Source organism: Myripristis murdjan, chromosome 14 (assembly GCF_902150065.1).
Source record: "Myripristis murdjan chromosome 14, fMyrMur1.1, whole genome shotgun sequence".
Taxonomy (NCBI): Eukaryota; Metazoa; Chordata; class Actinopteri; order Holocentriformes; family Holocentridae; genus Myripristis; species Myripristis murdjan.
In genome coordinates, this window is record NC_043993.1 from 22,284,943 (window position 1) to 22,312,169 (window position 27,227).

General features: G+C 39.8%; 1 protein-coding gene across 1 annotated transcript in view; it reads left to right on the plus strand.

Moving 5' to 3' along the window:
• Positions 1-26,393, plus strand: part of gria3a (glutamate receptor, ionotropic, AMPA 3a) — an 82,206-nt gene extending 55,813 nt beyond the window's left edge. The window contains exons 12-16 of the mRNA XM_030068560.1: positions 914-1,112; positions 11,282-11,529; positions 12,292-12,406; positions 23,570-23,818; positions 24,829-26,393. Coding sequence (XP_029924420.1) covers positions 914-1,112; positions 11,282-11,529; positions 12,292-12,406; positions 23,570-23,815 — 808 coding nt within the window. The 3' untranslated portion in view covers positions 23,816-23,818; positions 24,829-26,393. The remainder of the gene's footprint in view (positions 1-913; positions 1,113-11,281; positions 11,530-12,291; positions 12,407-23,569; positions 23,819-24,828) is intronic.
• The last annotated feature ends 834 nt before the right edge of the window (positions 26,394-27,227 follow it).

Consider the following 27,227-nt stretch of genomic DNA (forward strand, 5'->3'; position numbering starts at 1 on the left):
TGAAGGAGAAACAGGCCCATTAGTCTCTGATGTGTGCTTCAAATACATTTTACAGAAGGCATCTAACGCGTCTCTTGACAAAGCATAACAAATGAAGATCAGTGTTATCCACTACAGGCGGCACTGATCAGGAGAGCCGACGGGGCAAGCAGTGTGATCAGGGGAATTTGAAATATGAATTCTCTCCTACAGCCTATATGTCAATTTAATACTTGCAGCACTTATGTTCTTGTATAGTAAAACTGATCTTTTTACTAGTGGAGCTGAAAACTCCAGTGGTTAAAGGCTCAAAAAATCAGTAAGAGTGTATATTTTAGGACACTGGCTTGTTGTCCAACTGTAACTACTTTTATAGGTTTGGAACAATAACTTAATTAGGTTTTATCCAGTGTTACAAGAACATAATTTCTGGGTAAGTAAAGGTATGAAGTAAAGCATTTCAGGGTTCAGACATGTTAAAAATGTCTTTTGCCTTAAAAGATTATGCCAGGTTTTAGGGAGACTGGCCCATTAAGTGATGGTGACACAGACCCCGAAATAATCCATGTGTCTACAGCAGATTGTGCTTCATGCTAAGTTTGTCATACACCATGTTGAGTGATCGTAGGTGACTAGCATTATCTGAGAAGACAACGAGGACTTGTAATGACAATCTTAAAAAATGGCAAAAGACTGCTCTGTGTAGGAGACTGGTAAAAAATTTACACAAATTACGATGCTGAAGTAATAGGCTGTGTTGAGCCACCAGGGCTGCTAACTCGCTGTATCTCTGATCTGTGGCTCACTGTAAAACTGATGATCTAATATGCACAGAAGTCACAGCTGAAAGGCTTGTGATCCATCCCTCCTCCCTCCCATGTGCATTTGAGCTCGCTGCTCTCATGTCTCTGTCTGCCCTCTTCCCGCCTCACAGGTCTCTGTCTGGGCGAATTGTTGGAGGAGTGTGGTGGTTCTTCACCCTCATCATCATCTCCTCCTACACGGCCAACCTGGCTGCCTTCCTCACCGTGGAGAGGATGGTCTCTCCTATAGAAAGTGCGGAGGACCTGGCCAAGCAGACAGAGATTGCCTACGGGACTCTAGACTCAGGCTCCACCAAGGAGTTCTTTAGGGTGAGTGTCACAGCCGGCTGCCATGCACTGTGTCGCAGCTTCTACATAACAAAATCCTTTAATATTAGGTTATAAATAATCTCAAGAATTGTTTTGTCCTGATACAGCTCTTCCAAGCTCCTATGACTATAACACTTGATGACTACAGTGTGCTTTGAAGCATTGGTATGAAGTGTTTTGCCAAAAAATGGAACAAAATGAAAATCTCAATCAGAAAAATATAATTGAAATAATGATTATATCAAGGTGACAATGAAGAATAAGACAGGTTGAATAAGTATTTAGAAGCCTGTCTGTAAAAAAAAATGTTATTTGGGAAATGATTTCAAAGCCTGAGCAAATTCTGAATTCTGAATTCTGCCTAAAACTCTTAATAATTCTCAATTTAGTCTTTCTTCTAGGCATAGGAGTGAAAGCAGACCATCAACTTTCTTAACCTAGAAAAAATCATGTCAAAACCCTTCGGTCCACAGAATGAACCCATGTCCTCTCTGTGGAAACCAAAGTTCTTGCAACTTTATGCTTTTTGGCAACGGGAAAAATGCAGCTGTGCAACAGCGTTGATTTAGCTCCCTCACAGTGAACCATCTGTGGAGTCATAAACCAAACTTTGATTGCCCGCACAGCGCCCCGCTAGAATGCAGATTCATTCATTTCCCTGCCGCTCAAAAATGCTGCCAAAGCACGGGGATAAATTGCTGTAACCTTGTCATAGTCACACTCAATGAATAGGAGCTTCTTATCATGAGAAATAGACAGTACTGCAGCCTAAACTTTGAGCACAAGATACAAAGCTGCATCAAAGTCAAACGATGCTAGCTATTAAGGAAGTCAGATGAAATATGATTTGTGTGTGCCTGATGATTGCAGACTGTTTCAGACGGAGCTTAAAAGTCTTAACAATCAGTTCTAAAACTTTCAAGTCGGGCTTATGCTAAAATACAGTTTGATTAATAACATTTCTTCTTCCAGTTTTGGTTTGCTGCTCCATTTTACACACACTGCTAGTGACAGAGGGATGTCTAACGTAGAAAAGCAGTTAGATGCATAACTCTCGGAAGGTCAGCAAGAGATAAGACAGACTTTATTTTTGGAAATATGTTAATTGAAAAGTTCTCTTCATTGTTTATCTGCTAAACAGTGACAGGAATGATCGTTTTTGCAAATTGTGTGACCAAGTGGAAGCATGGGCAGTGCCTGTGACCCAACCCATTTTTCAAGGCATTCAAGCAGAGTGGCACGGTTTGCTGTGCCAAATGCAAATCTGTTGTCTGAGGCCTAATCACCTAATCACCATCATCAGCGAGGAGGAGGCCATTTGTAACTCTCTCACAGTTTCTTGTGCTTGTGCTAACCCTAACCCTAACACAACTTACATTTCTGGAAAAAAAAAAAAACTTTAATTCTGAAAAGATTTCAGTTGAGAGGAAGCTATATTCTACTAAAACTTTTATTTTACAAATCATTCAGAGTGAAAGAATCGAGCTTCATTTTCTTCCAGAGGGATTGGTCGGCAGCATGTTTTAAAATGAGAAGGGATGGCGGTAGCAGCCACAGAGTGGGTAACGATTGATTAAAAACCGTGGACCAACTGGTTCAAAGATCCATTTTGGGAATTTAGTTGAAAAACATCTTCGGGGCAGGACAGGTATTTCATCAGAGATGTAGTTTCATCCGAAGCCACGGGAGAAATGAATTTAAACTGCTCAGCGCAGCCTGAGGTGACAGGAAGGGAGATCTGGAGCCTGATATTATCTCCCTCTTTTGTGAAATAATTCAAAAAATCTCTCTCAGAAGCTTTTAATATTGTGACTGGAGAAGGAGCTGAGAACAGAAAAGATATCATTAGAGTTTGTGTTAGGTGTTGTGTTTGTCTGTTTTACTTTGATATAAAGAACCATGGCAGTGCAAAAAATGTGATTAGGATGCAATTAAGCCAATAATTGTAGAAACAGGTACAGGTATGTGCACCCCATCTGCTGTTACTATGGTAATTATAGCTGTGTGTTTGACACTTTCACTGCACAGTTACATATGGCTCATCCAGTGCACCTACAGTAAATATTGCACAACCAGCACCAGGCTCTTCCAAAATAGCTACACACACATCTTGTTGGTACTTTTATCCACACCAGACTAGATGGCTGTAACTCTGTATGCTGCTCAGACTCCAAGTTTATGGTGTACGCTGCTGCTTCTCTCATCATCAGGGGTGCAGGAGACGGACAGTGACACCCTGGGGAAACTTTGGGGACACAGCTTTTCATACAGCTCCATTCTAAAGCTGTCTGTCCGTTTTACAACACTCAACTCCTTCAGGACCGCCTGTTCCCTCCAATCCTCGCTCCATATCCAAAAACATCAGGGTGTCAGGGCTGCACAGCACGAGTTGCTGTTGTCGCCCCGGTTTCCTAAAAGTAACATCTGAAGGAAGGCTGCAACATGATGGGCAACATGATTACATAATACAGAATTATGGCTGTAATTTAGTTTACGGTAGTGAGACAGCAATTTATATTTTAGCAAAAAAATAATCTCAGAATTTTCCTGCTCCCTCTGGATTGCCAAAATAAGTAAACAGTCTTTTTCAGTTTATATAAATTTAAAGCAGATGTGAACGTATAATTCAACAGAAATCATCAGTTTATTATAACAGCAGTGTTTTGACCTGAATTGGTTTTCATCAGGCGGCATTTGAGTTGCCAGTTTAAGCAGGCATCTAAATGGCTTAATTGGACAATTGCCCTACTCCAACAATGGGAAACAGTTGCATTATTGCGCTCTGGAAATGTAGCTACTTGAATGCAACCTTTTTAATCACTTCACTAAAACAAACAACAGACAGCTGACAGCAAAATGGACGCACATTTTACTGCAGTACAAAGTTAGTTATTTCTGCATGTCATTTATTGTGTGTCTCATTGTCCTCCAACATAAAACTGATGATGCTCATGATGTTGCAGAGGAAGTGGGAATTCAGCTGAAAAGGGGGGGATCATGTGGCTTTGGCAGCGTATTTCTGACCTTGTGACTCTGCACTTCCCAGACAAGAACATCAGTTTTCTTCTGGGACAAGTCAGTCTGGACTCTCCTCCCCATTACGACAATGTCAGAGCGCTGTGACGGGGTGTTTGTTCCTCATGCTGTGCTGTTGCTCTTCCCTCGGAAATGTATTGAATGCCGCTGCTTCAGGCATGTTGTCTGGTGGTTGCTGAAAGCCATTGTGGGAAATGTGGGAACTCACTAGAAGTAGATGAGGCAGGCTGAGAGCAAGTGGGTACAGTAGATGAGGAAAATATAGCACTTACGTTACAAAATAAGTCCTGGAATGCACTGAATATCGAAGATTAGTGATATTTCACAGCGTACAAGCATCTGAGGATGGATTTTTCTGCAAGCACTCTGCCCCAGAGGAAAGAAAGTACATGAGGTGGAATAATGTGGGCATTGTTTAACTGGATGATAATCAATAGCTACTGTAGCCGAGTAGATCAAACATGCTCAATTAAATTATATTTAACCTCACTGACCTTTGATTTTCCCTTAAATTGCTCCTTAGGCAGCTTCAAAGTTAGATAAAAACTTTTTTTTCCTCCATATTACAAACAATGTCTCTTATTTTCTGTATCTGCTGGTTGCAGCTCAGCATCACATTGAGTGAAATATTCAAAGCCCGGATGCCATTGTTTTATGGCTGCACCATTACATCAGATAGAAAATATCTAGATGTTTTGTCTGTCATTTTATTCACATTTCCCTGTAATTCAGTAGGACATGTGTGGTATCTTTGAAAACCTTGAGACGTCCACTACAGTTTAAATAAAGTTATGTGGTTATGAACAAAGCTGTCCCACACAGCAATGACGAAATGATGAATCCAGTGGCATTGGCAGAGTTAACCTAAAACTCTGACTTTTCAGATACTTGACTTTGAATAACTGTCTGGTAAAATTGCAAACTTTTTTCCCCCGGTTCTCTCATTGACTAGATAGTATAGAAACGAGGGTGAAAGGAAAGATAGCAGAAAGAGAGTAAATTACCTCCATTAGAGGTTGTAAATCAGAACGACGGTGTTACGAGCATCAGCCCTGTGAATCATCGAGACATCCCAAGTCTGTCTGATCTTTTTAAGGAAAAATTAAAACTGAAACAAAGAACTGAAAAAGATTATTCTAGCAGGATCACGATGAATCATCACATGAAAATGCAGTGGTTCCAGTCTGTGGATGTGCTAATTCATGATGTGTTTGGCAGGCTGTGATTTGTCAAAGGTGCTCCTAAGGAGATAATTGACAGGCGTGTAGTGACTTCATACTGAGTGACAAATTCCTTTCCTCTCTTCCTCCAAACTGGAAATGTCACTAACTAAGCAGACATTCACTGTGACAATTATTTAAAACCAGAGATGGGAAAGACGAACCTGATGATTAATAGAAGCTGTAAATACCATTTTACAATCATTCTCAGGAAAGCGTATCCATCTGAATCATAGCCACAGGCAAAAACGATGTGATCTATGATGACAAGTAGTAAGGTCACCTCTCAAGTGCTCACTTTTATTCTTTCTGGTTCTCAAAGGATTTACTCAAAAACCATTCAGCACGGGCTTCTGCAGCCAGTGGGCTTTGTTGGCAGGGACTATCGCCATGATACTCAGAAAACTTTAGAATTCATATTCTTCCTTTGTCTTAAAGCTGCAATAATCAAAATTGCCCAGGGACGATTTAAACCTTTAAATGAGTATAAACTCAGCTGACAAATGTGTGGAATAAGGACGTAATTCAGTGTTTGAGCTTCGTGGTTCTCATAGTGGATGGCTACCATAGTGTTAGCCAGAGATGATGATGGCCCTAAAGCCAACAAATTATTTACAGCAGGCTCAGATCCTTAACCTGAGCAAACCCATGACTAAACTTAACCATCCGCAACTAGTTTAAAAGTTTTCTTAAAGAATTGTTCTACAACTGTTGGTCTAAAACTGGTTTCTATGCCTGGGTCAGAATGATATAGGCCCCAGTCACTAATACATCACCTGCCATTGTCAGTTATCATTAATTCCTTGTCTATGTTATCCTCAGTTAGTGGTTTCCTCCATTTCCCAGAGTGACCTTAGACAACCCACAGAGACTCAGCGTGATGCAGAGCTTAACTTAAATATTAACCATTTTTCAAGCCCATGCCAAACTGCACCCGAAAAGGTTCTGTCCAAACCCAAACTAAACCAGAAAGATACACATTTTCTCTGACCGGAGCCTGACCGGAGCCCAAATGAGGCATTTATTATTATTATTATTATTATTATTATTTTTTTTTTTACTTTTTTCCCCCTCATAATCCTCTGGGCCACGAATGTCAGTCTCAAGGCTGGCGAGCCAGATCAGGTCTGTTGTACAATTACGGTGAGATGATTTTTTTTTAAATTTACTATTAAAACAAGTGTTTTCAAGACAGATGGGAGGTTGTTTTCTCGCAATCCCAAGTCAACCTGCCTATATTTTGATCTCTGACTTTTGAAATACCATGGCATATTGTGGCATGGGTTTTTAACATGAAAATATTAGTTGTATTTCTAGCTGGATGTGCGTGCCGGTGATGTGCATGTCTGAGTAAGAGCATGTATGACTGTAGTTTCTATTAAGCAAAATGTCAGGGTGTTTTTTTTTTTTTTATTCCATGTGATGAAACTATTTGTCATTCAAATGGATTCAGGGTTGGCTTGCAGATACAGTAAGTTATGCTTGAGAACAGGAATGATGCAGTGGACTCTTTTCATGCCATTTTCCGCTCTAATCGGTTTGGTTTTAGACATCCTTGTTGTGTTTTATAGAAACACATTTTCAGGGACGAATGTTTCATGTTAAGTTTATAGAATAATTATGCTTACACGGGACATATTTTTGATCAAAAGAATGACCACTGTGGGTCAGAAGAGTTCAGTAAATATAGGCTCTGTTTGACCCTTGAACTGGTAGTGATTTTTTAATACGGTCCTTTTAGTGATTGAGTTTGACATCCCCGCTCCAGGCTATGATACGATTTGACAGACGAGAGGAGAGTAGAGTCTCATTCCCGGAGAGACAGGAAAGTCAGGAATCAAGAGGACTGGCTGTTATCATAAAATAGGCTCCTGTCTATAGCAAATAAATCTGGAGATGTTATAGCCTCTTATTGGCTATTGTCAATAAGACCAGCGGGCAGCTGAGAGGCTATAAGATTACAACCCGGCGCAAACAGTGCTGCTCTTTAGCTCTGGCCACTAAAAAAAAAATAAAAAATAGTCAGTGCATGCTTGGTTCAGCCCGAGCCCCCCCCCAAACTCATTATGTCAGCTCTAGCATGCTACATTCATTTTATTGGTTACATGTGATAGTATAGTGACAGTATTATAAGTTTGTCCACCCAAAAAAGAGAGTGGAGAAAGAACAATGTTGTTGTGTACTTATTTTCAGAATAAAGAAAACAAAGCCATCTTAGAGGATGTTGAATTTCACACACTACTGATGACAGATCCTAGCTGTACCTGCAATTAATTATGCATATGCGGTACATACAGTGTATAGAGCAAAATGGGCCCAGAAATGCAAGGTACATCTCCAGTGTTAAAGTATTTTAGGATGGATTTTCCCTAACTGTAACTGTACTGATTCAGCTATTCTCCTACTGAATCACTTATTTGTTGATTTGTTTCTGTGCAAGATGAGCTTACGTTTTGGCCTGTTTGGGAATGACAGCATGACAGACATATGCAAAGGGCCGTGAATCACTCACAAACATCAGCTGGGCACCGACACAGACCAGTTTATTTCCTGAATGAGTAAAGGGGCAGTAAACCCAATTTCCATTTGGACAGAGGATATGTTGACCTGCTGGTCAGTTAATATGTTATTGTGGTTATATAACAGTCATGAACATCAATATGTTTGAGCAACTGCTTTGTTGAGTAATTCCCTTTGTTCAACTGTTGCACTGAGAAGCTTCTTCATTAAAACACTGTGGGATGTTAAAGTATGGTAATATCAGTCTGATGAAATGTGGAGCTGTATTTCATCACAGTAGACCTCGCCTGGTAGCTGCTGCCACCAACAGCCTTTCACTAACTGACAAGCATGTGTTTTCATGTAGCCCAGAAAAGAATTGCTGTTTTCACACTATGGTCAGGCCTGTCACCAGCTATTACTGTCATTTAAGAATGTTTACATGAGCACTTTCTTCCACTGAAATCGTGCATATGTCAAGAATGATTCAGTTCCTGGCCTGAACCCATAATCCATCACATCTCCGGCTTCTGATGAATTATTTATGTTGCCATACACAACACTGAGCTGACATGGTTTGTCAATTCACTCAGATGTTGGCCCTTACTTGCATCAACCAGATGTGACATTGGATTGAATCATACAACCATTGAACATGTATTCCAGATAAGACTGGACACACTGATTAAATTTTTCCTCATCGGTCAATAGACAATCAGCGGGCCAATCTATAATCTCTGATGTCAGCAAGGGGTGCTGTCTAGTGGAGCCCAAATGGAAGAATGAATGTCAGTTTGTTTGAACTTTTGAAAAAAAAAAATCACTTCTGAATAAGAAAGGATTTTTATACAGTGAGACCAGTTGGACAAAATGCATGAAAAAAAAAAAAAAATGAAATAAATTAAAAAATATTATGCTCTAGCACTGTGCACTCAATGCATGTTAAGTTATAAGTGGTATTAATGAGTGTGATAGTAATAATATTGATGTGTCACTTTCATATTTATACTAGTATGCCAGTAATGTAGAAGAAAAAGAAAAATATGACAACTGATATAATAATAATGTTAAGTTGAACAGAAATGGTATGAAATGAGGTCACAGTAAGGTTATCATAACATTACAGATTTACATTAGAAATAACACTATAAGATGTCTTAAGTCCACTCAGCAGTCCAGTAACTACAAACAAATCCATAAAGATAATTACAGTATGTCCAGGCCCATGCAGGTAATTAGACACAATAAACAAATTAACTGCAGCACTGCATAATGACAAAAATAATCAGTTAAATGCGCTTAAATTTGAGTTTTGTCTTGAAAATTAAACAAAATGACCCAATGAGAATGCACTTGAAGTGACAAATGTGTCTTCCTAGCTATGCTGTTTGATTTGGTTTACAGTTTTGTTGTATGAATATGTGACAAAACGGATAACATCGAGAGTTAAATGAAAAAAAAAATATGCACCTCTTTTTGGAGCTCTGACCACACATGCCCGGTCACACTTTGTATTTCCTGCAGCGGTGAGACCCAGCGTGGCACTGTAAGCGTGATGGTGCCGAGCTGCCCCTCTGAGACATTTAGGATTATGAAAACTTTCAACACAAAGTTTTCTCTGAGGCACTTTTCCGTCTCCTAGCTCAGCAGAAGGTCACATTAACCTAGTTTAATGCAGCTTCCATATTTGTCCTTCTATTGTAGACAGCTGTGTACTGCAGCTCCCCGGTGACTGGCGATCAGCCTTTCGCTGGCCATTTTTAGCAGCGTGCTGTGTGTCAGAGCAGGGCGACACTGTGCGTGCGTTTAGCTGCTCCAGGTGGCAGCCTGCTGGGCCGCAGAGGTGAGATGCAAAGCAAGCAGTCAAACGTTTGTCCACCGTGGAACGAAAATAGGAGCTCCATAAATAGTCTGGTCACAAATTACAAGTCGCAGTGGTCTTTGGATTAACAACTAATACACAGTGTTACAGTACATGAAAATGTCAGCAATAAGCCCTTTTTACTTCCATAGTTTTGTACTGAATTGGGTCACCTTAATGTAGTGTGTCAAATTAGAGGGTTTCAATCTGTGGAAAAAACATAAAAACTATCGAGATATCAGTTACAGTTTCTGCAAAAACAAGCATCTGAAAACAATTAAACGACCTTGAGTTTCCCAGGTGGTGAGGTCAGTTTGATACAAACACAAAAGATAATCTGGCAAAAAAAAAAAAAAAAAAAAAAACGTACTCAGAACTGACCATCGTAAAAATCATCATAACTACAGCACCAGGGTCAGGGCCAGGGCCATGGTTTATTGATTGACTGATTGCTGGTTGATGGATGATGAGTATGGGTATGGATGGATGAACTAATTCATTGATTGGCTGGATAATTAATTGATTGGGTATCCTGCTGGCTGGTTGGTTGATTGATTGATTAACTGGCTGACTGATTGATTTATTGGATGGCTGGCCAACTGGCTGATTGGTTGATTGATTGATTGATTGATTGATACTGGTTGGCTGTTCAGCTGGCTGATTTAAACACCACCCATAAAGGCACATAAGTCATTGGAAACTGAAAATCCATATACACAACACACACATACCAACATAGACTAACATAGACACACCCCTGTGCATCCTTAGATATACATGTAGGCCTGCTTATGCCCATGGAATATGTGTATGTGAATGTGTGTGTGTGTGTGTGTGTGTGATGTGTGTGGTGTGTGTGACTTCAGCAGAATTCTGACATTATAACATCTGCTCCATCTACTAATCCGCGTACTTCCAGCTGTGTAGCATCATAATACACCAGTGAATCCATCCTGTCTGACAAAGCATTGAGACTTGTTGCTCAAGAGCAAACATGAGTCTGCCTCGCAAATTGCATAAGTCACAGTGATCTAAATGGACTGATAAGACGAGAGAGTAAAGTATATTAAAAAAATCAAGCATTTCTTGCCTGCATATAAACCTGTGACTTGCTGCTGTGAGCGGATACTCAAAAGAAGGAGGTGCTCGGTCTGTTCTGTCTGTTCATGTTGATAAGAAACACGGCCTGTATTTTGCTGCCAGAGTGCCGCCAGATTGCTAGACTTGAGGCTGTTGACAAAAGGACCACAACTGCTTTCTTGCTCCAGTCTTTATATTTAACAAGTGGTGCAGAAGAGGGTACAAGCAGGAACATACAGTCACAATAAGCCTAATTAACATTGAAATATGTAGGCGAATTTCCTCACTTCCTCCTCAGTAACCTACACAACTCATTAAGTATCACTACAGCCCTGGATTTAACTGACACATAAAGTGGCTCATCAAACATCCGTGCATGAAATACGTTCGTTTTCAAGGTAAAGGTTGTTGATGTTTTCTGTAAAGTGCTAAACTAATGCTTTTCTGCCTTCTCTCTCTCCCCTCAAACGCAGCGCTCCAAAATAGCAGTTTATGAGAAAATGTGGTCATACATGAAATCGGCTGAACCCTCAGTGTTTGCCAAGACAACACCAGACGGGGTTGCCCGGGTGCGCAAGTCGAAGGGCAAGTTCGCCTTTCTTCTCGAGTCCACTATGAACGAGTACATAGAGCAGCGGAAGCCATGCGACACCATGAAAGTGGGCGGCAACCTCGACTCTAAGGGCTATGGTGTGGCTACACCTAAAGGCTCTGCATTAAGGTGGGTGGGATAATATAACAATATCCTCCATGTTGTTATAGTATTCCACCTACCCTGATGCCTCCTGTTGTCATTCTCTTCTTCCTCCCTCCTTGATTTCTTCTTTTTTTTTCCCCAAAAAGTTAGAAATGCTATGAGTTTTTTTTCCAGTTTTTATCTAGACATACAGCTATTTTTTTTATTCTGTTTTCTCTGGTTTGTGTCTCTTTGTGTTATTTTCTTCTTTCTCTAAAGGAAATTGCTATTGGTATATTAGTCACATTTGCTAAATCCATTTGAATGTTGATGTACACCTCCACCCTTCCCATCACTGTTTGCTTTGCCCTTCTCTCCTCAATTCTCCCTTCTCCTTGGTCTCTGTGCTTCCTCACTGAATTGCTTCTAATTTAACATTGAACTATATTTCCTTCTTTAACTTGCTACTTAAAATGCTGGTCTGTCAGTTGTGATGAATGTTAACTTGCATGCTGGATGTTGTTATTTCTACTCTCAATGACAGAATGTCCCCATCCCGCACACTTCAGTTATGAGCAATGTAACCCTCCATGCCACCTCTCTAATATTTAACACTTTATTTGCTGTAAAACTGTAAAATGCTTCTTACCCTTCCGCACCAGTGAAATTCTTTACCAATTTGTCCTTTCCGTGCTCCCTTTATGAACCATTGATTACTGATAACTACTCTTACTATTACTAATATTCTATATTAGATTTCTCACGGACCTGTTCATTTTCTTACAAGTTATGTTTTATCGTTTCAAGAAATGCTGTTAACCTGGCAGTGTTAAAACTGAATGAGCAAGGCCTCTTGGACAAATTGAAAAACAAATGGTGGTACGACAAGGGAGAGTGCGGCAGCGGGGGAGGTGACTCTAAGGTCAGCCTCAATGTCACCAAAGTCGGGTATCCTAGAACAGAGTAATCGGCAAGGCTGTCGTCAGTGACTGTAATCTTTAATCGAAATCACAGCCCGACAAGTTATTGTGTCGGTTTCTCCAATTTTGATTGTGCAACTGAGATCAAACTGGGAACCCTTTACTTGGCTAATAGAGGAAAAAGACCATAAGTAATTGTGATATTTGCAAAAAATGTAGGAGAACTGATTACCATTTTTTTATATTGTGTTGTATCTACATTGAGGAGGAAGGAAGGAGTAGTCGTCTCAGAGTATTTTTGGTGGTCTTCCTAGTGGTTTGGCTTGTGGTTATGAAAGGCAGAAACACATTTTCCCTCTGTTTTTTATACCCACAGGCCAACGGCGTAGCATCATCACTTAAGGTTGTTCCATGTAATTGGCATCTTGTTGTCAAAGTAAGGCCAGTATGATTATTATCTCATTTAGCTCAGTAAGTTGATGTTGGTTGAAGGAAGCACTCTCCGATCTGCCGCCTGAATGTTAGGGCCGGCGAGGGCGACAGCGTGGTCTTGAGGGGACTAAGCATCGCAGGCAAACGTGAGAATTCTAATGACAAAGTGACACCTAATGGTCCAAACTTCTGTCTGACACCCAACATCCTCCCACTGAATAACGTGTGAGGCTGTCACCAGGACAGATTGGTTTGGCTGGCCTTGATCCAGGGCCAGTCAGAGTCCTTCCGTTGCCGCCTCCTGACCTGTGAAACCCTGCAGGAGAGCGGAGAATATGACCAGGGGCCCCATTTAAAAACATACACTTGGATTGTTATTATTATTTTGATCATTTTAAGCCATTTTAAGGTTAGTTTTCTTCCTTTGTGCACACCTGACTTATGAAAGTAACAATGTCACGATGAAGGTATATTGGCAGATTCAATGCACAGATTAAAGGTGCCCAATGGAGTTTTCATTGGTTTTGTTTACATTAAAAATTTGTCACCAAAACACATCGTTTGTCTCACTGAACCTCAAAAGACATTTGCACCTCAAAAGCCTTATTTTGAGATATTTTGAAAGTTTTATTGTTTACTTTGGCATGTGTAACATGTCGCCTCCATGCTCGCGGCATGCTGGAAGCACCCTACATGTGATGTAAACAAAACTGCGATCCAGTATTCCTGGTGTGCGACTATAGCGCCACCAGTGGTGACGAGCTACACTGGGTACCTTTATTCTAGTTCTCCAAACTAGAAAACTGCCATTGAAAAAGAAAAAGGCTTTCCTGCTTTTTCAGTGCAGTTTGCTGTGTGCAGACCTGCAGGCAGTGTAGCACAACACATCCACCCTCGCCTGCCTGACGCTGTTTCACATACAGCCTGGGCACATCAAACATATAAAATAGAGCTGGGAGTTTTCTCCAGCCAAGATCAAGGCTGACACTGATGTGAACTTCCATCCTCTGTCATTTCTAAGATCTAAACTCTTGAGTGCACAGCCTTTCGATAAATGAGGCCCCTGATCTTGTGTTTCAGACACCAGGGCGCAGTAGCAGCCCGACTGTGGATCCATCGCTGCCTCTGCTCCTCAGCTTGCATCATGACCACAGTACACTTGGCATATTGTGAAAGATGAGACGGGCTCACTTTGCTGTTGTTGACCCTAGTCTCCCATTCCTGAGTGAGCAGGATATGGAAATGACCAGCAGAGCAACACAAAGCAGCTGTCTCCTCTTGCCAGAAATTTGCCTTGATTCCTTGGTAGACAGCGGGTAGATAACCAATGCAACACTGTCACACCTGACTGCCACATTTCTTTGTCTTTATTTTACTCACAGAAATGCATGTGTTGGTAATTTAACAATTCACTTGAAATATATTGTATGTAACAACCACTGAGAGGAAATACAATATTCACAGCAGAGCATCGCCATCATCTGATAGGCATCTAAATTCCAATTCAACATTTGTATTTACTTACATGTCAGTGTAAGCCTCATGAGAATGATATGAAGAAACCAGCATTTTTGTTCAAACACACTCACTAAATCGAAAATGAAACTCCGGACAACATGTGGAAATCCAAAGAGTGTAAACATAGAAGGTAATTTCATACATTACAGTGTGATGATGTAAAACAGTCCTTTACATCTTGGGTAAATGGTGTTTCTTCTGTTTTTTCCCCCTCCCATATTTTATTTCTCACAATAAGTGATTTATGTCTTTAAATACAGCCATGCGTCAGTATTTTGCACACATTGGTCTGTTGTTTGTCTCGCCATCATGTATAGTCTTTTTATGCTCTTAGTGTTTTTGTAGATATCATTTTCCAGTTCCTGTTTTACCATCTTTCAGAGTAATTGCAAGAGTAAAACACTGAACGCATCTTAAATTAGAAAGACTGAAGGGTAGCCCTTCCCTTACTTTCTCAAAGTCCACTACAGGCATGTGGCCAGGCTGTACATTTACTGGAAATTATTTACAAAGACAGATTTCAGTAATCATTTTGGAATCTACACCTAAATATATAATCCTCATTCTTTTTTGTTATTGTTTTTTTTTTTTTTCAGTTTTCATCTGGAGAGATCTTTAATTTGCTGATTTATGACTGTAATGGGATTTGAATTAACATAGAGAGATTGTTAGCCTTTGGTGCGTTAATACTCCAGGGACTAATTTATCGCTGCTTGAACCCCGGTCCTTTGACTGAATCATTGTTCCTCTAGCAACTCGGCCACTGTTCAGCACTAAATAAATCACACGTGTTAGTCCTGTTGACAGGTGGGCCTATAATCCAATCAGTCTTTGTGAGTATGATTTTTGCTTTTAACATAAAAGGTGAGCATTTGAGATTTTAGCCCATAAACTTCAATATGCTACAATTGAAATACAATTGGCAGACTCTTCTTTTAAAGGTCCAGTGCAACGAGAGTCACGTTTGCGAGGGACACATTAATGGAAAGCCAATCAAAACATAACTGTGGAAATATGAAGCATGGCTGTCTGAGGAAATGCTCCCTTGGTTGTCAGGAGAACTGATTTACTTTGGATATCAGAGATAATTGCGTCAAATACCAGATTGGAATTAGTTCTTTAACTTGGTGACAGCATGCATCACTAATGAGCTGCTGCTGGTTCTGTCAGTGTGTGTGTGTGTGTGAGAGAGAGAGAGAGAGAGAGATGGAGACAAAAGGCAACAAGAGATTCTCTGGGTGGCAGACAAGAGCAACATAATGCTCATGACAGTCAAATGACAATAATGTGGTTGTCATGGTATTTTTTTTTAATACTCTTCTTATCTTGAAGTAACATTTTTCATCAGACTGCCACAGTGAAATGGTCAAGGGAGAATGTCTTCAGCACAACTGGAGAGAAAAGAAGCCTGTACTTAGCATGCATTTAAGATACTTGGTGATAAACTTGCGCACCAATTGCACTGTGAGCTCTGGGCCAACACAAACCGTAGTGAAGTAGTTATAAAATTGTAGATGAACCATAAAATCTGTGATACAGCAACCCTGAGAATCCGAAGAAAAACTTGCAGATAACGTCAAAAACTGAAATTAATATGTGCACTTTGAAGTTGAATGCAATGGCTTAAAGTGTGATGAAAATTGAACTTGATAATGATTTCAAATTCAGTTTTCTTTGTGCAGAAACAGCTTCCTGAGACACACATCGGGGCACAACTGTTACTCCACAGCTGTCATTAGCAGGCGTACACTGTGCACTTTGCCAACCACTGCAGCAAACCAAAAGATTTGTTTATTGTTTCATTTGTTTTGTATTAATGAAATAATATCAACTCTGTAAATCAAACTAAAACCTGGTAAACATGAACATGTGACCCCGATAGCTTCCAGCGATTGGCTGGATAGCGGTTAATGACTAAATAAATAGATTGCCGGGCAGCCAATGTGTTTGGCAAATTTGATCATTTACATGATTCTGTTTAAAAAAAATCTGCTGTATCCCTCACTATCTAAATGATATTCTGCAGCACCTCTCCTCAAAATCTGTGTTGATGCTGCAAGCCGCTGCAGGCCTGTTAGGTTACAACACACACTGAGGTAGTAATGTGTATCTAATGTATTGAGCCGTTTCCACAGCGCAGCACTGATAGATGGAATACAACTCTTTCACTAAGTGGGGAGAAATTTTGGATAATTTGCTAAAAACAGGAGAAAACCAAACTGCTTGCAGTGTGGCATGAAGCTACTGTCTTGCTTCAGCCAAATACGCGACCCTGAACAAAGAGAACTGAATCTGAATCGGGAAAACAATTTCAAACCATTGTTACAAGTTACACAATTGAATATTAATTGTACCTTTCAATCCACTGCACTCGATTTCAAGTGTTTTGGATTCATTCATTCGACAATCTTATTAATTTATTTGTTTGGTTTCTGTCGGAGCATGACCAAATCAGATCTATGCAGCTCACATACACTCTGCTCTCGTCTCTGTCCTGACTTAATCAGAGTAATTGCACTGGATCCTTAAGACACATTTGAAATCTGATCACTTCTTGCTTTAGTCGTTTTGTCATTCTGTTGCTCAGTGGGCCTTAACGAGGATTGGGTCTTAATTTCGCTAGCAGTTCAGTTCTTCCCTTTATTGTACACCATTGTCTGGTAATTGGCTTTTTTGCTCCTTTCATTTCACAGCACTTTGATTCTCCTAGAAAAAAAAGGGCTGTACATTTTTTTTTAATGATTATTATCATTATTGTCATTAATAGTAGAATTTCAGTTCTCTGAGTTTTAACATTCATTTTAGTCAAAACATACTGGTGTAATGCTTTTGGTTTTAGTAAAAGTAAGTCATTGTAGTTCACAGTCTCAGTTATGAATTGCACATTGTTATTACAAAGTCTTGGTTTTCTCTTCGACAACAGAAGACAGTGAGATCTGTCGCAGAACATAGAGATAAAATAGTTTAGTGCTGAAATGTAGTTGTTTTCTCGTTGATTGCTGTTGATAAATTGCCGTGTTCTCTGGGACAAAATGATTGCACACTCAAGCTGCACGGGGACTCGGTGGAGGAAACAGACATGCTGCATCTCTCTACTGGTCCCCCGGCCTGAGCATTTGTGACAAGCTTATTTTACTTGTCATTTTCACCTCTCGAGTCCCTCGGAAATACAGCAGCAGCCCTAAAACAATCAATTAGCCAGTCAGTCATGTCTTCCTCCATCAGGACTTCTCTCTAAGCGACTATCATTTAATTACGATGTTAATGACATGTGTTGTGGCTTGGGCTCCATGCTCTATGCATTTTACATGCAGAATCATGTTATTAGAGTACAGACAAGTGGGTTTCATTTGAAGGTATTTTCATCCATATACAACAATTAACAACCTCTAAAAGTCTGCAGCCAGTAAACCTCACAACTGGCTGCAGTGTGTGGCTGCACCTCACTATTTTCAGGGTTACTTCCAGGGAACACCACGGTATCTTTTTTGAAGTATTGCATTTCTTATTTCACTGTTAGACTTCAGGGTTTTGCTCATTTCGGTTTTACACAGGAGAAAAGCTGCAGGACGATGTGCCCTGTGCTCTCCAAGCTGAGAATTTATTATTTAAATGTCCATGTCCACCACCTGGTGGTGTGTCTGAGGCCTGGGTGTCAGCTGAGGATCAGTTAAATCTTTCAGTTTACACATATAAAGTGGATCAAGAGACAGTTTTTTATTTTTCCCTCAAATATTGATGTTCAGAAGATGCCAGAGTGTTATACTGTTTTATATTGGAAAAATTGCTTTTGTCACTTGGGCTTTAGTATTGCTTGAACATATGTTGAAAATGTAATATTTCATGGTGATTTTTTTTTTATTCATTTTTTTACTTCCTTTTTTCTTTCCATTCTTCAGAACAGCCAGTGTTGGGTGTGCATGTATGAGGCAGGCTGGGAGCACAGCGCAGGTTTCACCACTTAAACGCATTAGGGATATGTATTTCATCGTTAAATCTAATAATTGTAGTGGCTCTTCAAGACATCTGGAAACTGATGATTTGTTATTGCTTTGGTAGTTTTCTCATTTTGTGGGCCTTTATGAGCAATGGGTTTTAATTTCGCCGGCAGTTCTTCCTTTTATTCCTTATATATATACACTATATTACCAAAAGTATTCGCTCACCTGCCTTTACTCATACTATGAACTGAAGTGCCATCCCATTCCTAACCCATAGAGTTCAATATGATGTCGGTCCACCTTTTGCAGCTATTACAGCTTCAACTCTTCTGGGAAGACTGTCCACAAGGTTGAGGAGAGTGTTTATAGGAATTTTTGACCATTCTTCCAAAAGCGCATTGGTGAGGTCACACACTGATGTTGGTCGAGAAGGCCTGGCTCTCAGTCTCCGCTCTAATTCATCCCAAAGGTGTTCTATCGGGTTCAGGTCAGGACTCTGTGCAGGCCAGTCAAGTTCATCCACACCAGACTCTGTCATCCATGTCTTTATGGACCTTGGTTTGTGCACTGGTGCACAGTCATGTTGGAAGAGGAAGGGGCCCGCTCCAAACTGTTCCCACAAGGTTGGGAGCATGGAATTGTCCAAAATGTTTTGGTATCTTGAAGCATTCAAAGTTCCTTTCACTGGAACTAAGGGGCCAAGCCCAGCTCCTGAAAAACAACCCCACACCATAATTCCTCCTCCACCAAATTTCACAGTCGGCACAATGCAGTCTGAAATGTACCGTTCTCCTGGCAACCTCCAAACCCAGACTCGTCCATCAGATTGCCAGATGGAAAAGCGTGATTCATCACTCCAGAGAACGCGTCTCCACTGCTCTAGAGGCCAGTGGCGGCGTGCTTTACACCATTGCATCCGACGCTTTGCATTGCACTTGGTGATGTGTGGCTTGGCTGCAGCTGCTCGGCCATGGAAACCCATTCCATGAAGCTCTCTGCGTACTGTACTTGGGCTAATCTGAAGGTCACATGAAGTTTGTAGCTCTGTAGCAATTGAGTGTGCAGAAAGTCGGCGACCTCTTTGCACTATGCGCTTCAGCATCCGCTGACCCCTCTCCGTCACTTTACGTGGCCTACCACTTCGTGGCTGAGTTGCTGTTGTTCCCAAACGCTTCCATTTTGTTATAATAGAGCTGACAGTTGACTGTGGAATATTTAGGAGCGAGGAAATTTCACGACTGGATTTGTTGCACAGGTGGCATCCTATGACAGTTCCACGCTGGAATTCACTGAGCTCCTGAGAGCGGCCCATTCTTTCACAAATGTCTTGTTTCACAGTCTGCATGCCTGAGTGCTTGATTTTATACACCTGTGGCCAGGCCAAGTGATTAGGACACCTGATTCTGATCATTTAAATCGGTGAGCGAATACTTTTGGTAATATAGTGTATATATATATATATACATATGTTATCATCATCATTACTATTATTACAATTGTCAATACTAGTACTAGTAGTAGTATTAGTAGTAGTAATGGTGGTAGCTGTAATAGAACTACAATTCTCTGAGTTTTTACATTTATCTGACATGGTTCTGTGCCTGTAAACAGCAGAAACTACCACGTGGTTTTTGAGCTCTGTCTTTGCAAACGTGATGTGAAGACTGAACTCAGAGCCTCATTTGTAAATTATGCTGGTTCATTAATGTATGAATGAGGTGATAAGGCATTTCTTAAATATTTTATTTCTTAAAGTTATAACTACGGTCCATTTCAGCATAGTTAGTGATGCTTACAGTGTGAACCATCCTCACTCCCTCCTGCTCCTTCATTAGAGGAATAAATTACTCATTTCTAATTTTCTAATTAAACTCTATGTGGGCGATTCTGTGGAAAACAAATGCAGACGAGCTGCAAGCAAATCTAGAGATGCTCTGATTGTGATGCTTGACTGATCCTTGTAGAGTAGAGAAACTGCCTATTTTTTTTTTTTCTTACACTGTCATCTAGTGAGGTCAGAGGTCGGAGGTCATCTACAGAGCAGCAGCACTGCAGCCGGCAGGGTTCAGTGTCTTGCTCAGGGGCACTTCAGCAGCGAAGACACTTGTTGACCTGCAGGCTTCAATTAAGATCCTAGAGTTAAAAAATGTGTCTGATAACGGCCTGTTAATGTTTTTGTTATTGTGGAAAGAGTAGTTTACAACACCCGGTGGTGTAATTCAGAGGCGCACAGGAATGCTGAAATCCAGGCAAGTGGTAATATTATTGCAGGAGGAATATTGTAACAAATGGTTATGATATCATATGATTATTGGTGCTTAGTTCAGATTTCTACAAGAAATTATGGTACTGTGAAACAAATAATAAAACTCAAAATTACATTTTCAACTGTTTTAAGTTCCTGAATGGATGAAAATATCTGCAAATGGGATTCTTTTTTTTGCCTGCATTTTATTCTTTATTCTACAGTGAAACATGATGAGAATACAAAGTCTGAGCATCCAAAACACAAAGCTTAAACGCCACAACCAGTTATTCTGTATTAAGACATAATTAATGTCCAAATTTGTTACTAGCCTCCACCATACATGCTGTCCTGCAGAGCCAAAAGGCAGAAACTGCATAAATAACACTTGTGAATCTGTTTAAGTAGAAAAAATGATTTCAAATTTTGTCTCCTGCACTGACAAATCCATTGTTTATACAAAAGTGTGGCATTTTTGTTTACTTTAAATATAGATTTGTCTTAAACTTCAACTTTTAAGGCACACAACCATTATTTTCTATTGCCTTTGTAGGGCAGTGGTCACACAAACAGAAAATCAGTGTTTCAAAGAGCTCTGCCTGGGGAACAGGACTGCAGGTCATCCATTCAAGATCATGCATGATGTCTTGATGTTTTTTTTGTACATAATACAAAACAAAAAAAAAAAGAAGAAAAAAAGTGATTTGTATTTTATTTAACTCACAAAAAATGCAGTGGTGAATACAGTATATTTAGTGATGTTGAATTACGAACACTGCTCTTTATTTCTGAAGGTAAACGAGCTTGGAAATCTAGCAGTCATGTAAATCGAGTGTAATGTCTTGCAAAACAAAAAGCCCCAAACTATGACTCTCCTCATCGGGGATTTGGTTCAAAGAGTCTCCACGGACTCCTTTCTGCCAAATCTTGCTTGGCATCATCTGGCAGATAGTGATTCAGAGGAGCCTTACAGTGAATAAACTGCTGCAGAGCAAACGCAGAAATCGAACACTAACCACAGAACACCTGATGAATCTCTGTCACCCCACCTACTGTTTATCCTGACGTTTTTGGAGGCAGGATCTCAAGTTGATTTATTTAACCCTCTTCATTCATATGAGAAAAGCATCGATCTGAGTGTGGACATCATGACACGCTCTGTGATCTGCAGGGGTGATTTTGTGAGACATTGGCTCTCTCTGTAGCTGTTATCAAATTGGATTGCTGTTTTTTGTTTGTTAGTCAAGAAAGGGTTCCTGTAAGATCCACCTTGCTAAACATCCAAAAAGGCTGCCTATGGAAAAAAAGTGCCCTTAACAGTTTAATGCAGCTGTTTTTTTTATTCTGTAAGGCTATGCAGCAGCTTCTTATTCTGCAAGTTCAAATTGTTTGTACCTTTTGATCAGTGTGTGCCGATTACTCAAAGCGATAAAGGTAGGGTCTGGCATGCTAGGGTTAGCCATGGATTATGAAAGGTAACATCTACTGTAGTTCTTGCCTGCTATTTGTGATGTCTTGGCCAGAACCCTACTCTATCGCTTTGCACAGTATAAAGTAGTTAAAAAGTTGAATAACATAAAATAACATAATATAATGTTATTTATGTTATTTCCCACGTGAAGAACTCCTGTAAACCTTGCAGTATTGAAACTCAGTGAACAAGGCATCTTAGACAAGCTGAAAAACAAATGGTGGTACGATAAGGGTGAATGTGGAACCAAGGACTCTGGAAGTAAGGTCAGTCGCTGCAGGTCTTTTTATACTGATTGCCAAATGCATTTTGACCTAACTGTTCATATGCAAACATCTAAAGCATACATCCTCTCAGACATGCTAAATCATGACATGTACCTGAATACTTGCTTGTCTGCCCTTAGAATAACATGTAAGAAAACATTCACAGAAAAAATAAGAAATAGACGTACACTCCCTTCACACATAGCCTAATTTATTTCCGCTCTGATCATAATTCATAACATGACTTCATTTAGACAGTTTGCTATTCTAGATTTAAAACGTTTCAGCATGATAATGCAAAATTATTATTTTTTTTTACTCATACCATAAAATTATGAAAAGTTGAATCATAGAATTGTAACCATTATACTGTTATTTCGCTGACCAAACCTCTATTGAAATTTAGTTTATTGGTGTTATTATTCATTTGTTTGCAAAGTGTGTATATTAATGTACTATTAGCATCCTTACTCTGACTTTTGAATTCCATCTGACCATGCAGTGGTCAAATGGTATTTAATGGTCATGATTTTAAGGTGTGTGTGTGTGTGGGGGGGGGGTCACAGTAAGGAGCATTTATGCCCCCCCCCCCCAGTTGTTTTATAGACATTTATGAGCCAGTTAACCTGTTAGCTGAGTTTTGATACTGGACTTAATGCTGTCACTTGCAATTCAAAACATCCCTCAGCATTAAAATGCAAATGATGAAACTCACATAAATGAATTTCAATATCACCGTTTGGCTTTTAATAGCAGCAAAATGGTTCAATTCACCTTCCACAGCTTGCCACTTTGATTACAAAATGTAAACTGCAGTGTGTTGAAGGTTAAGTTGTGAAGCTATCCTAGTGAATCGAGGGCTTAATGGTTAGACCTGTACGACGTTGACCGCCTTCCTTTAGCCGTGGCCTCGTAAAGAGACCGTAAAGCAGGGTAGATAGAGAGCCTTTCTCTCTACATTCACCAACCCAGCTGCTAGAGTAGAAACAGCCTGAGAGTTGGCTCTTTTCCCCCTGCAGTTCAGGGGAGGCTCTGGACACAGTAGCTATCCAAGTTATTCAAGTTGCACCAAGTTTATCTGACTTCTAGCCAAAAGTAGGTAATTCTGTCTCCAAGGGGGTTTTGTAGAAACAACTGGTAACGCATTCAGAGTTGCTGGGCATGTTTAGCTAATGTATAGTGAGGCTGAAAATATCTCTAGGCTTTCTTTAGGTGTGGGTGTGAATTCTGTTTGAGGTCAGCCTCAAACTGTCACTGTAAAAAGCCTTAACTGTGCTCTCTACCTCCCCCAGGACAAGACAAGTGCACTAAGCCTGAGCAATGTGGCTGGAGTCTTCTATATTCTGGTTGGAGGGCTTGGCCTGGCTATGACTGTGGCTTTGATAGAGTTCTGCTATAAGTCACGGCAAGAAACCAAAAGACTCAAGCTGGCAAAGAATGCCCAAAACTTTAAGCCAGCCCCTCCGTCTAACACCCAGAATTATGCCACGTACCGAGAAGGCTACAATGTGTATGGAACAGAGAGCGTTAAGATCTAAACGGTACGTCTGAGCTCGTCCTGTGAGGAATACAACAGACTGGATAGGAGTGGGGTTACTTCACTGATATTTTATTACATTTTTTTTTTAATTGATATTTTATTATTTTATTAGTAGAAGTACTGCTGTAAAGGCTAAAATAAAAAGTAACTGTACTCAGAGTCAAAGTTACTGACTTACTTCCTGGAAGCAGTAACTTTGTCAGATGTGATTTGTTTTTCCAGGTTATTTTAATTGAGGTTTGGACTCCACAACTTTTCAGTTTATGATGGTGCAGCTTCTGAGAGTTGACAAAAATTGTGCGCTGTAATGAATTGGGATTTAATATGATAATTAGGTACGATACTTCAGATGCACTCAGTAAAACTACTAAGTATAAAGAATACACTCTAAATAGTGCACAAAAAGCTACTCACTTGCAGTAATGTGAGTAAATGTGATTACTTACTTCCACCTCTGCTAGTTTTCTTGCTGTCATTTTGATAATGAATCTCACATTGTGACCATAAATTACCACAATGGAACCCAAAATCCTGCATTTTAAGTCATATTTAGTCTCATGTTCCTTGTTAGAATTTGGTTTTCTTTTGAAATAAGTAAAAAAAAAAAAAAAACATGCCAGTGGGATGAGATAAACCCACTCGTTTCCATAATTTTCTTCAATTAAGTGTCATTTCCTTGATTCTTGTGGGCTGATCTGCCTTATTCTGCCTTGTTTCAACATTTAAATTCTTGAAACAAGTGAAACTGCGCCAAAAACCAGGGGGTTTATATACAATATTGATCCCACCGGCAGATTTTTCCCATTTGTTTTATGCAAAATAAGATTTCAACATTGAAATTACTAGACAGAGTTATTTTCAGCACAGCATTTATGAAATTTCAGCAGTAGTCACAGTTTTGAATGAAATCTTGATTTATCAGCCAATGCGTGTTTCATTTCAAACTGCAAATTGCTCCTCAGTCCTCATTCCCTGCACTTTGTTGTTGTTGTTGTTGTTGTTTTTCCACAGAGGTGAAACGCGTCCCTTATCCCACTGGTGCGTCTGGATGAAAGACACAGCCGCTCTGTGTGAACTCAACACACTGAGGCTGTCGTCCTGGAGGCAGCAGCCCTTTGTCATCAGCTTGGACACAAGCCCAATGTCAACAAGTGCTCATTCTGGGTTGCAAAGCCTGTCACATTAACGGAGGGCAATGACGCAACAGGACTCGTGCTTCTGGAAATATGGGACATGCCTCTTGTAGTGCCTTATGGAGCATTCAGCGTCATGGCAATGCAATTAAAATTTAATCCACTTGAAAAATAATATGTATCTGGAATTAGGGCAAAACATTGCTTCAAAAAGAAAATTAGATGAACTGTTGTAATTTGTTTTTTGGGGGAAAGTTGTGTTTTCTATTTGGACGAGAAAAGAAAGCCATGATTTGCAATCCAAACATCCGGGAGTACTTATTAAGTCATTTGAATCCTTTACAGACATATTTTTGTGGTGAAATCTTTAAGTTGGATAAATGTTATATTTAGTGAAGTAAAGTCATTTTCTTATTTTGCTATAAGACTATTTTCAGTGTCATAATATTTAGGACAAGCTCAATCAATAGGATAAGGATCAATTAAACTGACAATATTTTACCCCTTTTTTTTTTTTTTTTTTTTTTACTCTGAAAATGTGGATAATATGAAACTAGTGGTCATCTCAAATTGCTTAGGTGCTTTGTTGATTTTCAAAGCCTGTTGGACAACATCATATACGACTGTCTTTGTATTCAACTAGATGCTTCGGTTTAAATCGACTACAGTGAGATTACATTTGTCGCAACTGCCAAAATTTTGAACCAAGAACATTTTTTTTTATTGAAATGAGGTCTGCTTTTAATCACTTAGTGCCATATTGTTGAAATGAAATCTTCAAAAGAACAGTAATACTTTTTTCTGTAGAGAATAGGAGAGTGCTCCCTTTTTTAAGTACCAGTATATTCAAATGGTTTCATTAAAGCTTATGGCCTCGGTCAACACTTTGTACACACTTAGAAGCCGTTCTCATGTAAATGCAATATCCGCAGCTGTGAATCTCGACATTTTGATAAACGATAACACACACCATAGCTTATCTGGTTGTTTTAAAGCTTTCTGTGTCTATGCATAATGCAGAAACGTCAGCTGGTGAACTGTACATTGAGGAAGGAGCCGAGGATGAAAACAGCTTGTGTCTGTGTGAATGGCATTTTTTTTGTTATCAACTTAAGGAAAACCTAGAAATGCTACAAATCATGTACGCCTACGTTTGTTTGGTATCCTTTTTTCCCCCCCTCCCCAAATAAAGTGCATGTGAATTTGGTGGGAACTTCACCAAACCGCGACCTGAAATGGACCCTGGTTAAGCTTAGCCCTACCATCACACGATTTGATCTGGTTTGTTTTTCCTCTCTCTCTCTTTTTTGTTTTGTTTTCAATTTATCTGTAACTGCACCTCAACAATGAGAGCTGCATGTATGGACAATGATGAGCCTCTTTGGAGAGGTCATGTACAAAGGATTTTATTACATTTCCTAAATAAAAGCAGGTTTATATTCATCTTTTGGGACATTCATCAGATTGTTTTATGCACAGGAAACCTTCCATCAGTTTAGCAGCCTGTGACATTTCCATAACTTCACCATGAAATTTGCCTAATTTCTGTGAGCAAAAGACACTGAGGTTTGTTCTACACTATATATGTTGTGAAAGTTGGTCTATTATTTCTAAAACAGTATTTGAGCCTCATGAGAGCAAAACAGTAACACACACACCTCAAGTCTTTCACTTTTAATTCTAGTCCAATCTGGAAAAAAAAACATTTTTGCAGTTGGTTTGACCAAAAATGTGGATATTTACTCAGAGATGAACTATGTTAAACTTTCTTCACGACACTGAACTGATGCATGAACACACACACACACATCAGAAATCCTATAGAGCCACAAGAGGCATTATTATAAACTGGTAAATCAATATTTAACAGCTGATGCTACTTTATATTCAGATTTCCATAATTTCACCAAAATGAATCGAGCCCTGGGAACTGTATTTTTTAATTTCCTGACTTTTCCAAGTTTTTCCATGACAAAATAAACCCTGCGGTGAGCAAATAAGGTGCATTGGCTCCTCATAAGAATTTGCTGAATTGGGTTTCAGTTACACTGGTGTGTCTGAAAGGAGGAAGAATAGAGTGAATGTGAACTGAAGGGCGGGTGTGTGTTATATCTGACGGTGCCTATCCATCCGAGTGTGACTGAGGTTTCCTTCTAACACAGTAAAACCCTTCAAAGTCCACTGAGTTTATCCATCCACTATGAGACCTGAGTGTCTAAAGCCTGAGGAACTCTTAATTTCTGTCAAGGAGGAAAGAAAGTAGAGTAAGAGACGGTA